This window comes from Hippocampus zosterae, chromosome 18 (assembly GCF_025434085.1).
Source record: "Hippocampus zosterae strain Florida chromosome 18, ASM2543408v3, whole genome shotgun sequence".
Classification (NCBI taxonomy): Eukaryota; Metazoa; Chordata; class Actinopteri; order Syngnathiformes; family Syngnathidae; genus Hippocampus; species Hippocampus zosterae.
In genome coordinates this window covers 4,505,006-4,522,497 of record NC_067468.1, presented here as the reverse complement: position 1 = coordinate 4,522,497, position 17,492 = coordinate 4,505,006, and the positions used below count along the sequence as shown (strand labels likewise).

The window sequence follows — 17,492 nt, the reverse complement described above, 5'->3', positions numbered from 1 at the left end:
ATGCAAATTTTGTGGATATCACAGAGGAAACAAGGCCCACTGTGTCTGTGCAACAGTCACTGCGGGGACATCCTGGTCGGAGTGGGACTGAGCTAATCAAAAGCCAACACATGTAACCAACAGAAAAGAGAGGAGGAGGAGGAGGAGAATCATTGTGGGAGGGACGTGCAAACAGGACACAGGTTGTGAAGAGGGGAGGGGTCGTGTGTAGCCTCAGGAAAAACGGGAGAAAAAAGGCCAAAAGACATGCGGCATTCACCAAGAACATTCCCTTTCCACTGCTGGGATAAAAACGTTATGTATAAAAATATATTAGATTTGTGTTTCTGCACAAATGCTGAATAAAGCAGAGATACCTGCTGTATTTAAAACTCTGTTCATATAGATGTTACACCTCTTCACATTTGCATGTTGCTCCAGGTGTTGTAAAAGTTGCAAATATATTGTGCTTGATTTGCTTTCTAACTGTGCAGCTGCGTGTCACGAAAAGGTTCACTTGTGACACTGCAGAAAAGGGCAAAAGGTTCATCCTTTTTGGGACGCTGGTTTATAAATGTAACCCTTTCATGCACAAATAATGATAACCTGCATCCTGATAACCTGATAAGATGTCCACTGTAGTAACCGCTGTCACTGAAAGGGTTGAGAAAGTTAAATCTGAAAAGGTAAGGATTATTGCAATGACGAGATTTCGAGTCTATGGCATTTTATAATAGTGACACCTTCATCCAACTTCAGCATTGTGCCTCCGAACTCCTTCAGAAACTCAAGACACCCGCAACAGCCCAGGAGATGGATCTTAGATGCAAATTTGTCTTGCAAATGTTCTCCATGCAAATGAGCAGAACCTGGTTTGTGCAAGCATGTGCCCGAGGGATGTCGAATTCATGGAACGCAGAGCGGAAAACCCGAGAAAAAGCGTAACTCAACAAAGGGGTCATAACAAATATGCAATGTTGCTCGATCTCGCCAGCGGAAACAAATTGAATGTCGCTTTTACACTTTTGTGGTCAGGAATTTAGGAATTTGTTTGTATTCATCAGTGTTCGTCCATACAAATAGAAGACAAACTGTCAGCAGATTTCCTCCATATGACGAGAGAAAGGAAGTTGCCGTATGATTGTGTTGCTGTAGTCGCAGTCATGTGCAGATGTGATACTGTTTGATTGCCAGTCTCACTGTGTTGTGGCCCAGCATGTCCACAGATAAGTGCAACAATGACATGGCTGAAGGACACTGCTGCAGTGAGTGACGGCAGGGGAAGATCCAAACTTCCTGTTTAGTCACCATACAGGAGACATGCAACATGACCGTCGCTGTATAGCATATTACATCATGGGTATATATATATGCACACGCACATGCACACGAACACACACACACACACACACACGCACACGCACACGCACACGCACACACGTGTACCTGCATATACTAGTGGGATGGTGATTATCATTAATTATTAAGTTAATTGCTAATTATTTCTGATAATCAATTAATCATTTAGAGAGAATAATTTCAGCCACAAGACAGTAAATAATCTCAGATTTATTTTGTCCTCTTAGAAAACAGATGGATTAACATTGTCTTTCATCAAAATAAGATATTTATATTCATTTGCTTTTATAATGATCAACTTTTTGTGCCTATTTTCAGACATTCTGAACAACACGTATTCAACAATAAACAAGGAAAAATAATTGTCTTAATGTTGCATTTTAATCTAAATTGATATGTGAGTGGATTGAGTCAAAATCATCCTTGGTCTGTGTTTTAGTGCATACTTTTTTTTTTAGATATTTTTGTCCGACAGGTTGCCATAAGATTCTAATGTATGTGAAATGGGTGCCTTGGCTCAATACAGGTTGGGAAACATCGCTTAAGCGACCCAAATTTTGCAGCGTGACCTTACACACGTACACATTACACACCAAATATGGGCAGATTTACCACATTTTATCTTCCCAACTGTCAAACAGCCAGCTGCAAGTTCAGAGGCTGGTCGTGCAAAAGCTTCGACAAGTCATAGGGGAGTGTGCCGCATGAGAAGCAAGTGTCAGCAAAAAAAGAAAAAAAAAGAAACATGAAATCTGAGTGCCACAGGCTCTTCCAGTGAATGCCAGGCAGCAAAGTGTGTCTGATAATGCTATCATGGCCTTCACACACTTTAACGGTTGGACCGGGCCAGCCAAGAGGCAGGGAGGAGCGGACAAGGCTTTGAGAGAGATAGCACCAAAAGACCTAGGAGTGTCAAACATTTCCTTCGAAACTAAACTAAAAGAGTAGTTCATCACGTCAACATGTCACCACAGCACGCAACTGATTGTCAGTCAGTGCCTTTGGTAGCCTCTTGACATACCCTACACCAGGGGTGCCCATTAGGTAGATCCTGATCTACCGGTAGATCTAAGACAGGTCCCAAGTAGATCCGAGGAGAAAAAAAAAACCATTTGTGTGTTTTTGTACATGTTAGTAATATATATTTTTTGTGTTAATGTACGCTGCACCCTAATCATCCTATCAGTCTCATTTCCACCCAAAAAATATATATATATATATATATATATATATATATATATATATATATATATATATATATATATATATATATATATATATATATATATATATATATATATATATATATATATAAATTAAAATAAAGCAGGTAAATCTTAAATTTACGGTGGCGCGTGAGTACGTCACCGGAAGTTGTTTGCGCTCAGCAGTCTGCAATTGCAGCTTGTAATCAGAGCTGTAGCGCTCTGTCTTTTATCGTCATTATTCTCATTCAGAGTTTGCTTCGTGTACAATTCACCGAGGACACGGGCAAAGAATAGGAATCTCGGAGGGCCCAGGGAAGCACTTTAAAACTGTACGTGTGAGCTACGATAGTTAACAGGCTGCAAAAGTGCATCGCATGCCTCAGTTTCAGGCTGTTTCTCATCATGGCGTTCGTGTGTGCGTGTGTGTGCGCGTGCGCGCGCGTGCCGGTAAGGGTAGATCCCGGCAGGTTAGTTGATCGAAAAGTAGATCTTCGGTCCAAAAAGTTTGGGCACCCCTGCCCTACACCAATCCGCCAATGCTTGCTGAATTGCAATGTCATTTATCGGCCAATGTTAAACACTTTGGTGAGCTTTGTAGAGTAACATGTAAAATTGATATTTAAGTTAATTTCTGCACTTTGAATGTTGAAATTGTGGACATGAATGTAAAAAGCATTTTTTTTCATGGGCTACACTATATAAGTGCATAAATGCCTCATCATATTATTACAACAAGAAAAATTGATAGAAGACTATTTAGCCTTTTTAGGAAGCAAGTGTAATAGATTAGAAAGATTTGCTTGAACAGGCCACATAAAATGATAAAATCCTGGTGCTTCAGTTTGACACTGGAGCCTTTGCGTGAGTGTTAACTTTATCAACATCATGCAAGATGGTAACAAAAAAGGGAACATTGAACTACCAAAGTGTTATGCTTTACAATACCCCAGGCAATGAAAAGAAGTCGGACTGGAATCAAAGCAAACTCTTAAGTTCCACTAAAGTAAGTGCCCATATCTTGGGAACATTTTAATAACTCAGTAAACATAGATACAACTGTTTCCTTTTTTCTCTGGGGGGATGTGAGTGTATTAACAGATTCCAGGAGGGACCGACCACAAATCCTCTTTTTCTGAAGTTCTTCTGTCAATAGGGGACGGCACCTCTCAGACAACAATGTAGAGCACATTCAATGTCTTTGAGAAAAGCTAGCAGTGTAGTGAGTGAAATAAACTCATTAATATGATTTATTTATATTATTTATTATTGGTTATTCAATGTCTTTATGTTCCTGCCTCAAAGCCAACATGGATGATTCAATTACTTGTCTCGAACTTAATCTCGTCTTAATCTTTGTATTATTTTGGATGTCAAGGATTTGAGAAGAAACACAAACATTCATAACTAAGTGACAGTTTAATACAATACATTGAAAATAATCATAACTGACACTATTAGAGGCCATATCGTAGGGCGCCCTTGATTTTTTTTAAGGTTTGCATTGCCATCGTGTGGCCAGATGCGATAATGCGATGATGCCGCTTTCAGATCGATATTTTTTTTTAATGTAAAGAGAAAAACAGTCAGGTTTCAATATTAATGAATTGTGTTTGCGTAGATAATACACTGGGGTGATTTTGTACACAAAAATTGGTTATATTTATATTGCAATTTTGATAAGATTATGGATTTGACTGTTTTGTATATCTCGGAGGGATCAATAACACCGCAAATAAATACATACGTATAAATAAAATAATGCTGGCTCAATCCAACCTAAGATAAGGCCTATCGTGGTTTATCGTAACAATAACATCGGTTACGGAACTCCATACTATATCAATCGTTTCTAGTCGGAATTGTTTTGCTGCCTCCCGACATGCAAGCGAACTGGAAACTATAGAAGAGATTTCCGCACGTTTCGCTTTGTTTCTTCGTTACACTTTTTCTGGCTATTGAGATCATATTATATATATATTATTGATTATTAACGATGGAGGATCCCAAAGATTTAAAATTGGGTTTCACGTTGAAAGAATTGACATTTTCCGGTTCCAACGAACGAGATATTGTGCCTGGAAACTCGTCGACACTCGAGCTGCGGGACAATAAACTGGTATGCGTGGAGTATCCAGCACTCGTTTCCAGAGTGGACAAGATGCTCGAGACTCTTGGCGGTGAAAAAACTGTGTCTGATGTAAGTAAATTGGAACGAAGGAAACGGCGAGATATTGTACATCTCCCGCGTGTTTAAGTAGTTGTTTGTGATGCAAATGGAAATGGACCACAAAACATTTGGTATTTGGGCTACAAATGAAGTTTCCATTCTAATAGGGTGACGTTTACTGAACAAAATGTAAACGCACCTCTTCGGGGTTTGCTCCCATTTTCACGAGCTAAACTCAAGCATCTAAGAAAACTCCCTGGTGTCTGATGTGACTTCGGGTTTTGCTCCCATTTTTCACGAGCTAAACTCAAGCAAAAAAAAAAAACTCCAGGGTGTCTGATGTGACCCTTATTTGGATGGTCTCCGTGTTCAAGTGTGAAAACGTCTTTATTTGAATGGCATTGGTCGTGATTATTGATGTTGAATTAGAATCTTCAGACAATCGATTGTCGTCGGTTTGGTTATTATTATTTTCCCTCTCCATTTCATTAGACCTTCACTCAACCGAATCTGCGGCTCGAGCTGCGCTACCGACCCCAGGACCCTTTTTGTCATGCTCTGTGCGGAAACCGCTTCTCGTCCAGCAACCTTCTCCTCCGTGTGCGAAGAAGAGTCAGGAAAAGAGACTCCAAAGTTGCTGAGATCAAAATGGAAATACTGGGAGTTATTGGAACAACATACAAATTTCAAGGTGTGATTGTAAATCCTTACCCATTTAGTTTTTAATAATCATTTGACTTGCTTCTACTGTCGAGTAAAACCAGGGGAAAGAGCTGTATTAAAAACTAGAAGAGATGAAAAGATAAAATTGCTAACTTTTAAATGAAATTTGTCACAAAGCTATTGTGATGTTTTATTCATGCAGTTGAATTTATTTATGCGTGAGATTAGCCAACTACACACTCTGGGCCAATTATTGACAGTAAACTTCTGCACCACTACAACCTGCACACACAATGATAAACATGTTATCACATGAAACCATCTTGGACAATGCCAGTCAGAATTATTTCTGGTGTCTATACTTGACATTCAGGAAGCTATCTTTGTCTCTTCCAGGGATGGCAGACTATCAGTGCCTTGCTGTGCATTGTCAAGATGGAAAGCACACATCATTGTATGACAAAATCATCCTTCGGAAAACAGAGAAGCAAGAGTTTTTTAAGCAGCCCATGCCGTATTTCCTTCCTCCGGCCATCTTCTCACGTCTCGACAGTCCAGTTGATTATTTCTACCGAGCTGATGTTCCTCAAAAACAGTCAGTACCTTGTGTGGCCAAATAGAGCTCTTCAATGCCACATCTTTAACTCATCTAAATACTTTAAATATGTACACCTTTTGATTGTTTCCTTTTTGCTTACTGTCTGCTGTGGAGATTTGAGCTTCATTAACAAAAGAGGATCAGAAATGAATCTGTTTCTGCTTTTATCTTTGTACAGACAAGCGGATGTCCCGAGCAAGACATCTTTCATTGGTTTGAACAGACCCCGTCGGCCCCACAATGCCATTTTCGTCACCTACACCGATCCTGTTGTTCCTACCGAAGCTCTGGAGGCAGCTAAGATTCATTGGAAAAAAATCGGCTCGAGGGAGCATGATAAGCAAGCCGAGGAAAAACTACTTGCGGTATTTTTAAATTATGTCAACCATCTGCCTACTGATTGACAATTTACACTGTCCTATGAGGAATTATGTCAATATACAGTATATATTCCACAAGAGGGCCTCAATGACATTACACAGGTTATTTTTTCTCTCAACTCTTCAAGGTAGAAATCCAAAATTAAAATATACACTTCGGCACGTCATAGAAGTTGAGTACAAATACTGAGTGTTTGACCAGCGGTCCCCAACCTTTCTTGCCCCACGGACCGGTTCAACGTCAGACAATTTTTTCAAGGGCCAGCATTTAAAGGTGTGACGGGTAAAATACAACAAAATAATATGACATGACCTCTATGAAAACTGAGGTAGTTTCTAAACATAATAATAAACACGAATCATGACTAAACTAACGTCCTATCTGAGCGCAATACTCTGTGGTCGCTATGGTAATGTTTAAATGTCCCTTCAAAATAAGATGTACGCAAATACAAAGTGCATGAAAAATATGACCTACCATCACCACATATTATATAGAGTGGGCTTGGTGCTTGGGGATCTCCCATTGAGATAAATCCATATTTTAATTAGGGCTCCTGATACTGTCTTTTAGATGTAGCCTTCTTTTTCTTGAAAGGCTTAGGCTTCTCTTCTGTCTCCTGGCTGGGCCATTTCCCCTTCCCAAAATCGTTTGGTTTTTACTCATTTTGCTAGCTTCTATGTTTCATTTTAGCGGTAACATGAGCTTTTAGTAAATCACAAGAGCGAGAAGCGCGTCTTTACCTGTGTCAAGAGTGACATACTTTAGTCAGATGTAACAGAGAATCCGGTATTTTTTTTCAAAATAAAACATTTCAGATTTCGAAATAAATAAAACAGAAGTAATGTAAATTCCTTCTTCTTTCTGTACGGACCGGTACCGGTCCGTGGCCCGGGAATTGCGGAATGCTGCGGCAGACAGATAATCTCAAACGAACAAGTAAAAATTGAAAGCAAAAAATAATAAATATACCCCACTCGCATTAGCACCAGAAAGAAGCATGCTTACCATTAGTCACACATATATTCCGGTGTGTGTGTGTGTGTGTATATATATATATATATATAAGATAAGATAAGAAAACCTTTATTAGTCTCACAATGGAGAAATTCCCAATTCACAGCAGCAAAGTTATGAAAGTAAGAAGTAGAACAACAAAATATAGGAGCTGTATATATATATAAGTCAACTTTACTGTCAAATATACTCTGTGAAATTTCTTCAACCACAGTGCAAACACAGGAAAGCGATAAATACATATACCGGTACACTCAATCTCTCTCTCTCTCTCTCTCTCTCTCTCTCTCTCTCTCTCTCTCTCTCTCTCTCTCACATAATAATACTGCGATTGGTTGCCAATAAGTTTAGGGTGTCCCCCGCCTACTGCCCAAAGACAGCTGGGATAGGCTCCAACGCGCCAGCCACATTTGTGAGGATAAGCGGATTGGAAAATGAATGGATGGATTTGTGTGTGTGTGAGTGTGCGTATATCTATATAGTGGTCTCTATCGCACTTCATGAAAGTCAAGTGAGTGCACCATAAGTGTCCTTGGTTTTGCAATAGTGTATAATGGCAAGCAGGCATAACTTTCCATAATTCAGCTTTTATCTTATCTCAAAGCCAAATTTTGTTTTTAGATGTTTGAGAGCCGGCCCATCTGGTCACGGAATGCTGTCAAGGCCAACCTTAATATCCACCCAGACAAACTCAAAATGCTCCTGCCTGTCTTGGCGTACTACATGGTGAGTTTAAAGGACACTGTGTGCCTGATACAGAATAAACATTAGTGCATGCTTTTTTTTTTTAACCCACAATCAACCTAAGGTAGTCAACAAAAAGACAAATGGCAGTAAGTTGTGTTCAAGCCTTTTGATATTCACCAATAGTCACAATTCTATTACTTATTTTATATTCTTATGGATGCAGTCTTGAACAACAACAAAAAAACCAAATAAAATCAAATCATTTACAGATTCTCTGATAGTGTTTATAATGTTGCTACTTTAGGGGTGTTCTTGTAATTTGTATGGGTTTTTTTTTAAACACTGAATTGCTCTTTAATGGATTTTAAAGGTCTCAAACGTTTGAGTAGATCAAAAATGTAAATGAGTCAAAGAATGTTCCGTTGTTTGAACAAATTTGATCAAAATGTGCTGGCATTCTGACACTTTATTTCTGTTCTTTTTTCACATTCCCTCAAATGACCAGTTTTTCCAGAATTCTTTCACAATCAGACATTCAACACCAAATGTTCCACATCATTCCCATTTACCAAATTCAAAATATTTAGTGAATAAAAAAATTACTCTGGGTGCTATTTTCATCAGTAAAGTGACAATTAACACCTTTTTCATATTTACTGCCAAAATCTACCTGTATTGATATGATTCAAACCATTCCAAATTCAGCATGTTCAACTCATCTCGGGAACAATTCACATTCTGTTGTTTTGTGTTTTTACGTTTTGGATATGCCCCTGTCTTCCACATTCTTTGACGGACTAAACCATTCCAAGTGTCACATTATATTATTATTTCAATTCATTCTGTAGCATTTCTCTATAGCATCAGCATTTCAGCATTTACTGTATATGTAATAGCTATCAACATTGAATCGCCTCGTCAAGTGTGCAAAACTCCTAAATGATGCAAAAACTAATACCTTCCCTCGTTTAATTTAGAAGCACAAACCGAGTAGATTACATTTGATTTGTGCCATTGTTAAACTGCAGTGGACTTTTTTTGAATGTGTCCTCTGTTATCTATGTCAAGTTTTGTGCTAAGTGCTATCTAGGAATGTGATCAAATAAATTGCATGGCACCATTTTTTGTATTCAGGTGACAGGACCATGGAGAACTCTGTGGGTGAAGTTTGGATATGACCCTCGAAAGACAGTCGAGGCCAAGATTTACCAGATGCTCGACTACAGGATGCGCTGTAGCACCAAAAAAGGTCAGAAAAGAGTTGCTTTTGGAAATCATGCTGATCTGTGCAGGAAAAGCTTTTGGCTTCCTATAAAAAGTTTTGAAGCGCTGCGTTGTCTTACAGTGGTGTCATGTTAAAATATTACAGCCGTCCTTCTGATTTTTTTGTTGTTGTCTTTGGTTTGACTTGCCGGTTCAAACTTAGGAAATCAATTCATATCGCTTCACAATAAGCAGCAGCTTGGTAACCTTTGAGCAATTTATCAAAAAGCGGCTTCCCTCATTCTGTTTACAGTTACACTAAAAATAAAACAGAATTACATCCGATGTACTTTAAAACAACATAGCTTTGCCCAAGGAAAGTCTGCTAGCACGAATGCTAACAAACAATGCAACATGCTGCAAACATGCTAATGGTTTGCATCAATAGTTGCAGTTTTAGAACACAAAATATGGAACCCCACGTTTAGACAGATAATATAATAATAATAATATATATTTATATAATATAATTATATCTATATATATATTGCGCGTCGTCCCGCACGTGGTCTGTCCTTCCGTCTGTCCCTTTTCAAAATGTACCTTCTTCACCGCGCCGCCACTGCGCCGCTCAGGCAGTGGCTCACTACGATCGCGCGGGCATCTTAGCGAAAAAATGTTGTCTACCCACAAGCATTGCAATGAAATTGTTAGTTATTTAGTAGAGCTAAACATCTCTTTATTTTCACGATAAGCAATGAAGATGCAGGTTCCTGCGGAAGGCTAGTAAGGTGGGCCTTCGGACCACAAAAGTGTTGTTGCTTGGTTCAACTTTTTGTTCATCTTCATTGCTGCCTCCTGGTGGCCAAGGTGGGCACAACTGAAGGAGTTGCATGACACAAATTGTTGAAGAAAGTCGTCACTCATTTTTTTTTTTTTTTTTAATAAAGCACAATAATATAGAATGTTGTTTTTCCTCATTTAAAAAATACAAGGGGGAGGCTGTCAAGGATTAATGGCATTTCCGTTCATTTCAATCGGGAAAGATGATTTTCGATATGAGTGAGTTACGAGCATGTTCATAGAACAAATTAATCTCGTATCTTCAGGCACTGCTATATCCAATACAGTCTTAAAGTAAGCTGCAGATAGAGATGCTTCAGTGATGCCGTACATTACAGATTAGTTTTTTGCCCACCCTGAAAATGTACACATCATTGAATATTATCATCATTGGCACCGCCCTACCCACTCTTGAGGACTTGCACACTGCAAGAATCAAAACAAGGGCACAGAAAATCCTCCTGGATCCCCCGCACCCTGTCCACCACCGTTTCCATCTACTACCCTCAGGCAGGCGCTACAGATCCATGCATACCAAATCCAGCATACACTTAAACAGCTTCTTCCCTCTAGCCATTAAATCCCTAAACAGTCACTGACGTAGTCACTCTTCTTGTACAACAAATGCTGCTACTGGTCACTCTAAAATGGTTCAATGATTTTCTGCACCAACTGTACAACTGTCATAGTATTGTATTCTACCACTGATCACTTTAGCTCTGCTTGATACTTTGCACATTGTCTCACAGTTGTCACTGGGTGGTACGAAATGTCCTTCCATACCTATTTGGCATGTCCTTGTTTATGATGATACTAATGCAGCGTGTTATACCGGAGACAAATTCCTTGTGTGTTCTACATACTTGGCCAATAAAGATGATTCTGATGATTTTGATTACTAGGTATTGACTTGTCTGTCTCACTGTCTCTTGCATGTTAAGCATATAAAATTTCTGATCTGGTGGTGAAACCCAAGAGGAGTACCCTGAACTACACCCTACCAATAGCAATCAACAAGACCGGTCAGTGGACCTTCCTAGCAAGTTCTTAACTGAGCCTTTTATGCGTGTGTCCTTGATTTTCTTTTTTATACCGGTGCCCAGGTCCACCTCCAGCCAGTGTGTCCGAACTTCGAACTCAGGAGACTTCAAGCACCAGTAGAGATCCAGTCCCAATCTCTTATCAGCTAAAGGTCAGGTGACATCATAGGATGGCATTACTGTGCGATGCTCAATTTGGATTGAACTAATTTCCTGATTTGAAAGAAGGTGTTTTGTTTTGAATACAGAGTTAATATAATTTACTGTGCCATTACCGTTTATAATTTTGGTGGTTAAGATATACACCATGAGATGTAGAATGAAAAAGTTGATACTAATGTCTGCTTTATTTGATGCCGATAGGATTCATCCTATATTTTCAGAGAGGGCATGCTTCCTCTCCACCGGCAGATGTTTTACCAGCTTTGTGACCTGGATGTACCAAGGTAGACTCCTGTGCTGTGCAGTCACTGCTTTTCTTTTGTCTGTTAAACACAATGTTTATGTTCCTTGTGCTCATGCTCACCTTTTGTGTCATGTCCTTACATTTTAGTCTACAGTGGATTCCCGCATTCACCAATTCACCCGCTGCTTTTTTTTTCCTTTTTAACTGTGATTTCCTAACATTAAATATATTTATTTATTCCCTAGCATGTTTAATGCTTAAACAAACTTTGCTCACGTACCATCACACAGATTGCATTTGTCCATTAGGGTAAAGGTGATGATTTACTGGCCAGATGTATCAACTCTGTGAGCTTGATGCTCAAAGCAAAAATCACTACTAACCAGGTGATATAAATATTTGGATTGGCTGTTGTTTTGTAAATATATATAGTTTAGATCAGGGGTGCCCAAACTTTTTGGATCGAAGATCTACTTTTCGATCAACTAGCCTACTCTTACCTACTCTTAAGGGCGCGCGCATACGCACACACGCGAGCGCAAACACACACACACACACACACACACACACTTACGTGTACACCATGATGAGAAACAGCCTGAAACGGAGGCATGTGACACACTTTTGCAGCCTGTTAACTATAAATTTAAGATTTACCTGCTTTATTCTATTTATTTATTTTTTTGTGTGAAAATAAGACTGATAAGATGATAAGTGTGCAGTGTATATTAACACAAAAATATACAGTATTACTAACATGTACAAAGACACACAAATGGTTGTTTGTTTTTTTTCTTCTCGACACTCCTCGGATCTACTTGGGACCTGTCTTAGATCTACCGGTAGATCAGGATCTACCTAATGGGCACCCCTGGTTTAGATTGTTAAATGTGAAGTCAGGTTGACAGCTGACTGCATGCGCTCCATTTGACGTAACACAAACACGCGTCAGTTTTCATTGACATTGCCGGTTGACATTGACGATCTTATTTTAATTAAAGGAAGCTTCAACCAATGGTTGTTGAGTTTTTAAAGTGACCCCTGACGGCACCGTGACAGATACATGAGGAAACTGTTGTGCGCGGTATGTCGTCAAAAACAATTCAACGCAAGAAACCTGTTGAATCATTTGCACAAGTCACACTCAAGTGATCAAGTGGAAAGCATGGAAATGCAAGCAGTTTGCACAGCCTGTCATGAGTTATTTAGTCACTAATTACTAGCCGGCAATCGCGTCATCTTCTGTTCAGTCACATTTGCAAGTACCAATGATGCGAACGCTGTATATAGGATCATTCAGTAACTTAAAAATTATTTCTTTATTTCTGCTAATGCTTATTTCTTATTCCTGATTGGTCCATTTCTTTCTGTTTTATTGTGTCGTTTTATTTTGTATTACAGTAGAATAATAGTTTTAAATGAATGAAAAAAAATCTATGTTCATGAATTGTTCAATCAATCAACATCTTTGTTGTCAGTACCAGTGCTTTAAAACTGTCAATTTAAAAGCAATGGGGAAAAATGGTTGGCGGTCCACAAACGGCATGGACTTTTCTCAACTGGGCCGTGACATAAAAATGTCACGACTCAACGTGACGGCAGCAATGTCAACTTTGACTTTCAATAGTTTCGCCAAGCTACGACTAAACATTGCATTAAAAACCAGTAGTGCAACATTGCTCGCCATTTTTCCAACAGTTCGTTTGTGTTGGTACTGCGTGGACATAAGCTCAGGAAACACTGAAGCACTAACCGCCGTAGCATGAACAACTAAATCAGACCTAGCAGCACCCCACGAACCTCGGGGTAGCATTGAGCCACCACCTTCAATGCAATTTCTCTGCTTTTCTGTGTTCTTATCATTATCGTTACCATCAGAATTGTTGTTGACGTGTGTGTAAAGTTAGTGTCCATTGCATAGCTGCAACCTTGTTATTGTTATTCATTATTCATTCACTGAATGATTTTTTTCTCGTCTGCGTCCAGTATCCAGGAAGTCATCAAGCGGAACAGCGGTACTGAGCAAGTGTGCGATGAGCGCGATGGCTGGTGTGCTGTGGGCACCACGGACAAGCTGAGGGACATCATCTCAGCCATTGTCAAAAAGGTTATCAGAGCGCAAAAACCCCGTAAGGGAATTAGTACGCATTGAAAGCAAATACAGTGATCCCTCGCTATATTGCGCTACATGTATCCGGGCTTCAGTACATCGTGTTTTTCCCCCCAAAGTACTGTATTCAGGAAAAAAAATGCAGAATGACTCGGAGGTTTTTTTTACATGCCTGTAAAGCAGGGGTGGGCAATTATTTTTGCATAAGGCCACATGAGAAACAGAAAATATTATGGAGGGCTGGATCAAAAGGGTGAACTAAATTCGACATAATATTAATTGGATTTCTTTATTTAAAAAGTAGTATTTTGCATTTTTTGGCACGTTTTTCAGACTTTAAGAGTAGATTATTCCGTCGTATTGAACGGGATTTGCTTGGCTTGGTGCTTCCGTATCGTCTCCCCCTTCCTCCCTATGCTCTGCAACTTCAAGTAACTGTGCCACCTGGCGTTTGAAATGCCTGTCATTACAAGTCCAAATGAAATGAGTGCAGTCGTTGACATCGAACCTTAATTGTGTACCAACCTTCGGCGGGCCGGATTAAAAAGAGATTTGGCCCACAGGCCGGATTTGGCCCACCTCTGCTGTAAAGTATATGCAACGGGCACTCATTCAAGTCATATTATTGGTTACCGGTGCGACGTCGACCAATGACAGCACCGAGTGGGTTCATCCCGTTAGCTGATTGGCTGCGCATCTTCGTAGCCCCGCCCAGCACCTTCCCTTGTGTCTCGCCAGCTGTTGACTCTCTGGCATACTGTCTCCTCTGTTGTGTTTGCTCTGTGTGCTGCGGGGGAGGTGAAGGTGATTGCAGGAGCGGTTCTGGATCAATTTCACTGAGGGGGCCGGGCTGGGGCCAGGGGTTTTGATGAGGGGGGGCTTCGGGGGGGTGGGGGGGGGGGTCACATTCAACCCAGGGCTAAAAAGACAGATTCAAAATCTTATTTGACTTTTTATTTTTGAAATTTGAAATTTGAAAACAGTATTAGGAGGGCTAAAATGTCTGCAAGCGTAACAATACGGCGTGTCATATGTTGAGAATATTCAAGCCAGGGGATGATATGGTACCAGCCTGCCGGGGACAAAAATTGCAAATACACTGAAGCTAGATGTTTTACATGCATATAATTATCCAATTTTTAAAATGCAATGTCTTATATATTGATCCTGTTAAATAAAAAGGGAGACTAAAAACGTTACACACGCACACACGCACGTCGTGGTAATTTCCTTCTCTGCGGACTGCTTCTCATTTTCCCGCTTTTTTAAGTGGTGCAGCGGACTAAAGTGTCCGATGAGAATGTTAAATCACGCACTTTGGTTCCACCTTTCGCGTCGGCGACTCGGCGCGACTGCGTAATCTACGCTCGGAGGGGGGGGCCAGAATCAGTGCTACAGGGGCACTGGCCCCCGTTGCCCCCCACCCCCGCGAACCGCCACTGGGTGATTGGGCTTCTCCGAAAGCAGTAGCACGTCTCTCTTCGTCTCCTCCTAACTAACCAGGGGCTAGCTGGTGGCGAACGACGGCTACACCGTCAGAGCGTAAAGTGAGAGCCGCCTTTACGCCACCAACACAATCCAATCCAATATAATACATCCTTTTTTATATATATATGCACTTTCACAACAGCAGCAGTTGTAACAAAGCGCTTAACAAAACAGGTAACATAAAGTAAAATAATAAACAACACATAACATAAAACACAGACAGTTGTGCAGTCCTAACCACTTTTCCCTCATACGCTTTGTTACATGAGTCTCTTTACCTCTCTCAGAGGGCAATGCTGGTTAATTTTAATACCGGTACGGTATAATGTGTTATGATTAAAGATTTAAGTAAACACGTGTACCGCTGTAGTCTTTGTCTTAAATATGTCAAGTATAAATACTGCTTAGGGGAGGGATGCCGTTAGCATCGGTCCGTTGTAGTAAATGTCAGACGGATATAAAACCTAATAGATGCTTTTAAAAAAAGATGTGTCACAAAGTTGAGGAAACCTATGCAGAACCTTTTGAAATGAATTTCAATAAGTGCACTTTTGTATTTTGAAAAGACTGAACTTGTAGCCCATTGATGAAGAGTATTTCTCCCGCAGCGTTGCAAAAAAGCTCAACGCGACCGAGGCGAACGGGCAGCAGTTCAAAAGATGATGGCGAGGATGACGAAGGCGATGATTATGAGGATGAAGAGGAGGAGGAGGATGATTATCAGCAATCAGAGGGAAGCGAAAATGAGATGGAGACAGAAATACTGGATTATATGTAACACATGATAATACCTTACCATTTATCTTATTTTCCTTCTGCTCGAAATAAAAACATTGTTGCTTGTTTTGTATCACATTCATTGTGGACCACATTCTTTGATTTTTTATTTATTTTTTGTCATAGCTTACGTGTGGTTTAAATTGCTTTCATCTGACCCAAAGAAAACTAATATTCATAAATGAATCGAATTGTTTCTGTCAATGCGTTGAAAAAAAAAACTTTAAACTGACCTGGACAAAAATGACGGTCGACTTCACATTTTCTTATCCAACCTTTTGAAGCAAACAAATTATTCCTCTTCGTCAATGAGGCTTGTGCAACTGCCCACTGATATTTTGGTTCTCTCCTATTTAGCGAACTGCTCCAGCTGTCTGTTGTCAGCATGTTGCAGATCATTCCACAATAGAATTCAGATCAGGGTTCAGGAAAGGTCACGATGGAAAAATGTGGGTCTTAGCTTGAGTTGTTAGATGTATTTAGCTGTGTTTTAAGTCATTATCCTGGAGGCGTCCTTAAGAACAGCTGGGAGGAACTGAAACACACAGTCTGGAGAAAGCAGCCTTCAAACCTGAGAAGTTGAGAGGTGGGGCAAAATAGTTGTGGACAAATGCACAAGTCTGAGAGTTAGAGAATCCGTTTTTTGTTGTTGGTTATATTTTATATAGGTTATAGGTTATATTTGTTTAGGCTAGTATTTGTTGGTTGGACCACAAAAGTACAACAATATCTGATTTTCACTTATTTTCTGCAAATCTGATGTGTATTTATTTCTATAGGTCAGATTCCAACGATTTTTCTGAGTCTATTAAAATTCATATTCTCGATGGTAATATGTTTGGTAATACCGTACATACACATCACTTCCTGCAAGTTGGGACACAGATTTTAAAACGTGTTTTTCCCAACTCGCCAGAAGCCTGAAGCATAGTGGGTGTAGTTACTTTATTCCATCACTAGGGTTACAAGAAATGATGTTATAGTCGCCGAACAGCACGTAACATCATTGCGAAACTGTATAATTTCCATGTGTGACACAACAGCCACTAAATTGTCTTCTGTGATGTCTACGCCCCAGAAATACGCAAAGACAAGACGGTGCAAGATTCAAGGCGCAGACAACACATTCTGAATTGTATTTCGTGATGTCTACCAACGATTGAATCACTTTTTGACATTTATGCATTGTAAGGGGCTTTGAAAGAAAGGTTTACACACCCCTTCTGCTGCAAATTACAAAACTGTCATTTGACATAAGTGTAAATATTACAAATTTAAAATGCTTGCTGCCAGTTACTTCCTAAATCAACAGCTGCTATAAAATCTATACTGCACAAGCTTTCACAGGTCAAACTTATAAACAAAAAATGAAAATATCTCAAAAACCTGACACATCAGAAAAGAAAAGGTAAAGACAATTTTTAAATCATCATCAAAAATACATTAAGGACACATAAACAATCTCTGATCCAAATTTGCTGTTGTCCAGTGTTGATAATTCATCCATCCATGTTCTTATCCTCACAAGGGTCGCAGGTGTACTGGATCCTATCCCAGCTGTCATCA

The 17,492-nt window shown here is 39.8% G+C and overlaps 1 protein-coding gene across 1 annotated transcript; it reads left to right on the top strand.

Moving 5' to 3' along the window:
• Window positions 1–4,398: 4,398 nt before the first annotated feature.
• On the top strand, window positions 4,399–15,980 carry gtf3c5 (general transcription factor IIIC, polypeptide 5). The gene is made up of 11 exons (XM_052050101.1): window positions 4,399–4,743; window positions 5,206–5,404; window positions 5,773–5,971; window positions 6,153–6,339; window positions 7,994–8,098; window positions 9,194–9,308; window positions 11,047–11,127; window positions 11,209–11,297; window positions 11,509–11,591; window positions 13,538–13,680; window positions 15,758–15,980. Exons 1-11 carry the CDS (start codon window positions 4,540–4,542, stop codon window positions 15,925–15,927), a joined length of 1,575 nt encoding a protein of 524 aa, XP_051906061.1. The 5' UTR covers window positions 4,399–4,539; the 3' UTR covers window positions 15,928–15,980.
• The last annotated feature ends 1,512 nt before the right edge of the window (window positions 15,981–17,492 follow it).

Excerpts from the sequence above, each read along its gene's own strand:
- gtf3c5 (XM_052050101.1), top strand. The coding sequence starts at position 4,540 with ATGGAGGATCCCAAAGATTTAAAATTGGGTTTCACGTTGAAAGAATTG. Across the intron at positions 5,972-6,152 it reads GCTGATGTTCCTCAAAAACA|ACAAGCGGATGTCCCGAGCA; the intron begins GTCAGTACCTTG and ends ATCTTTGTACAG. Across the intron at positions 11,592-13,537 it reads TGTGACCTGGATGTACCAAG|TATCCAGGAAGTCATCAAGC; the intron begins GTAGACTCCTGT and ends GTCTGCGTCCAG.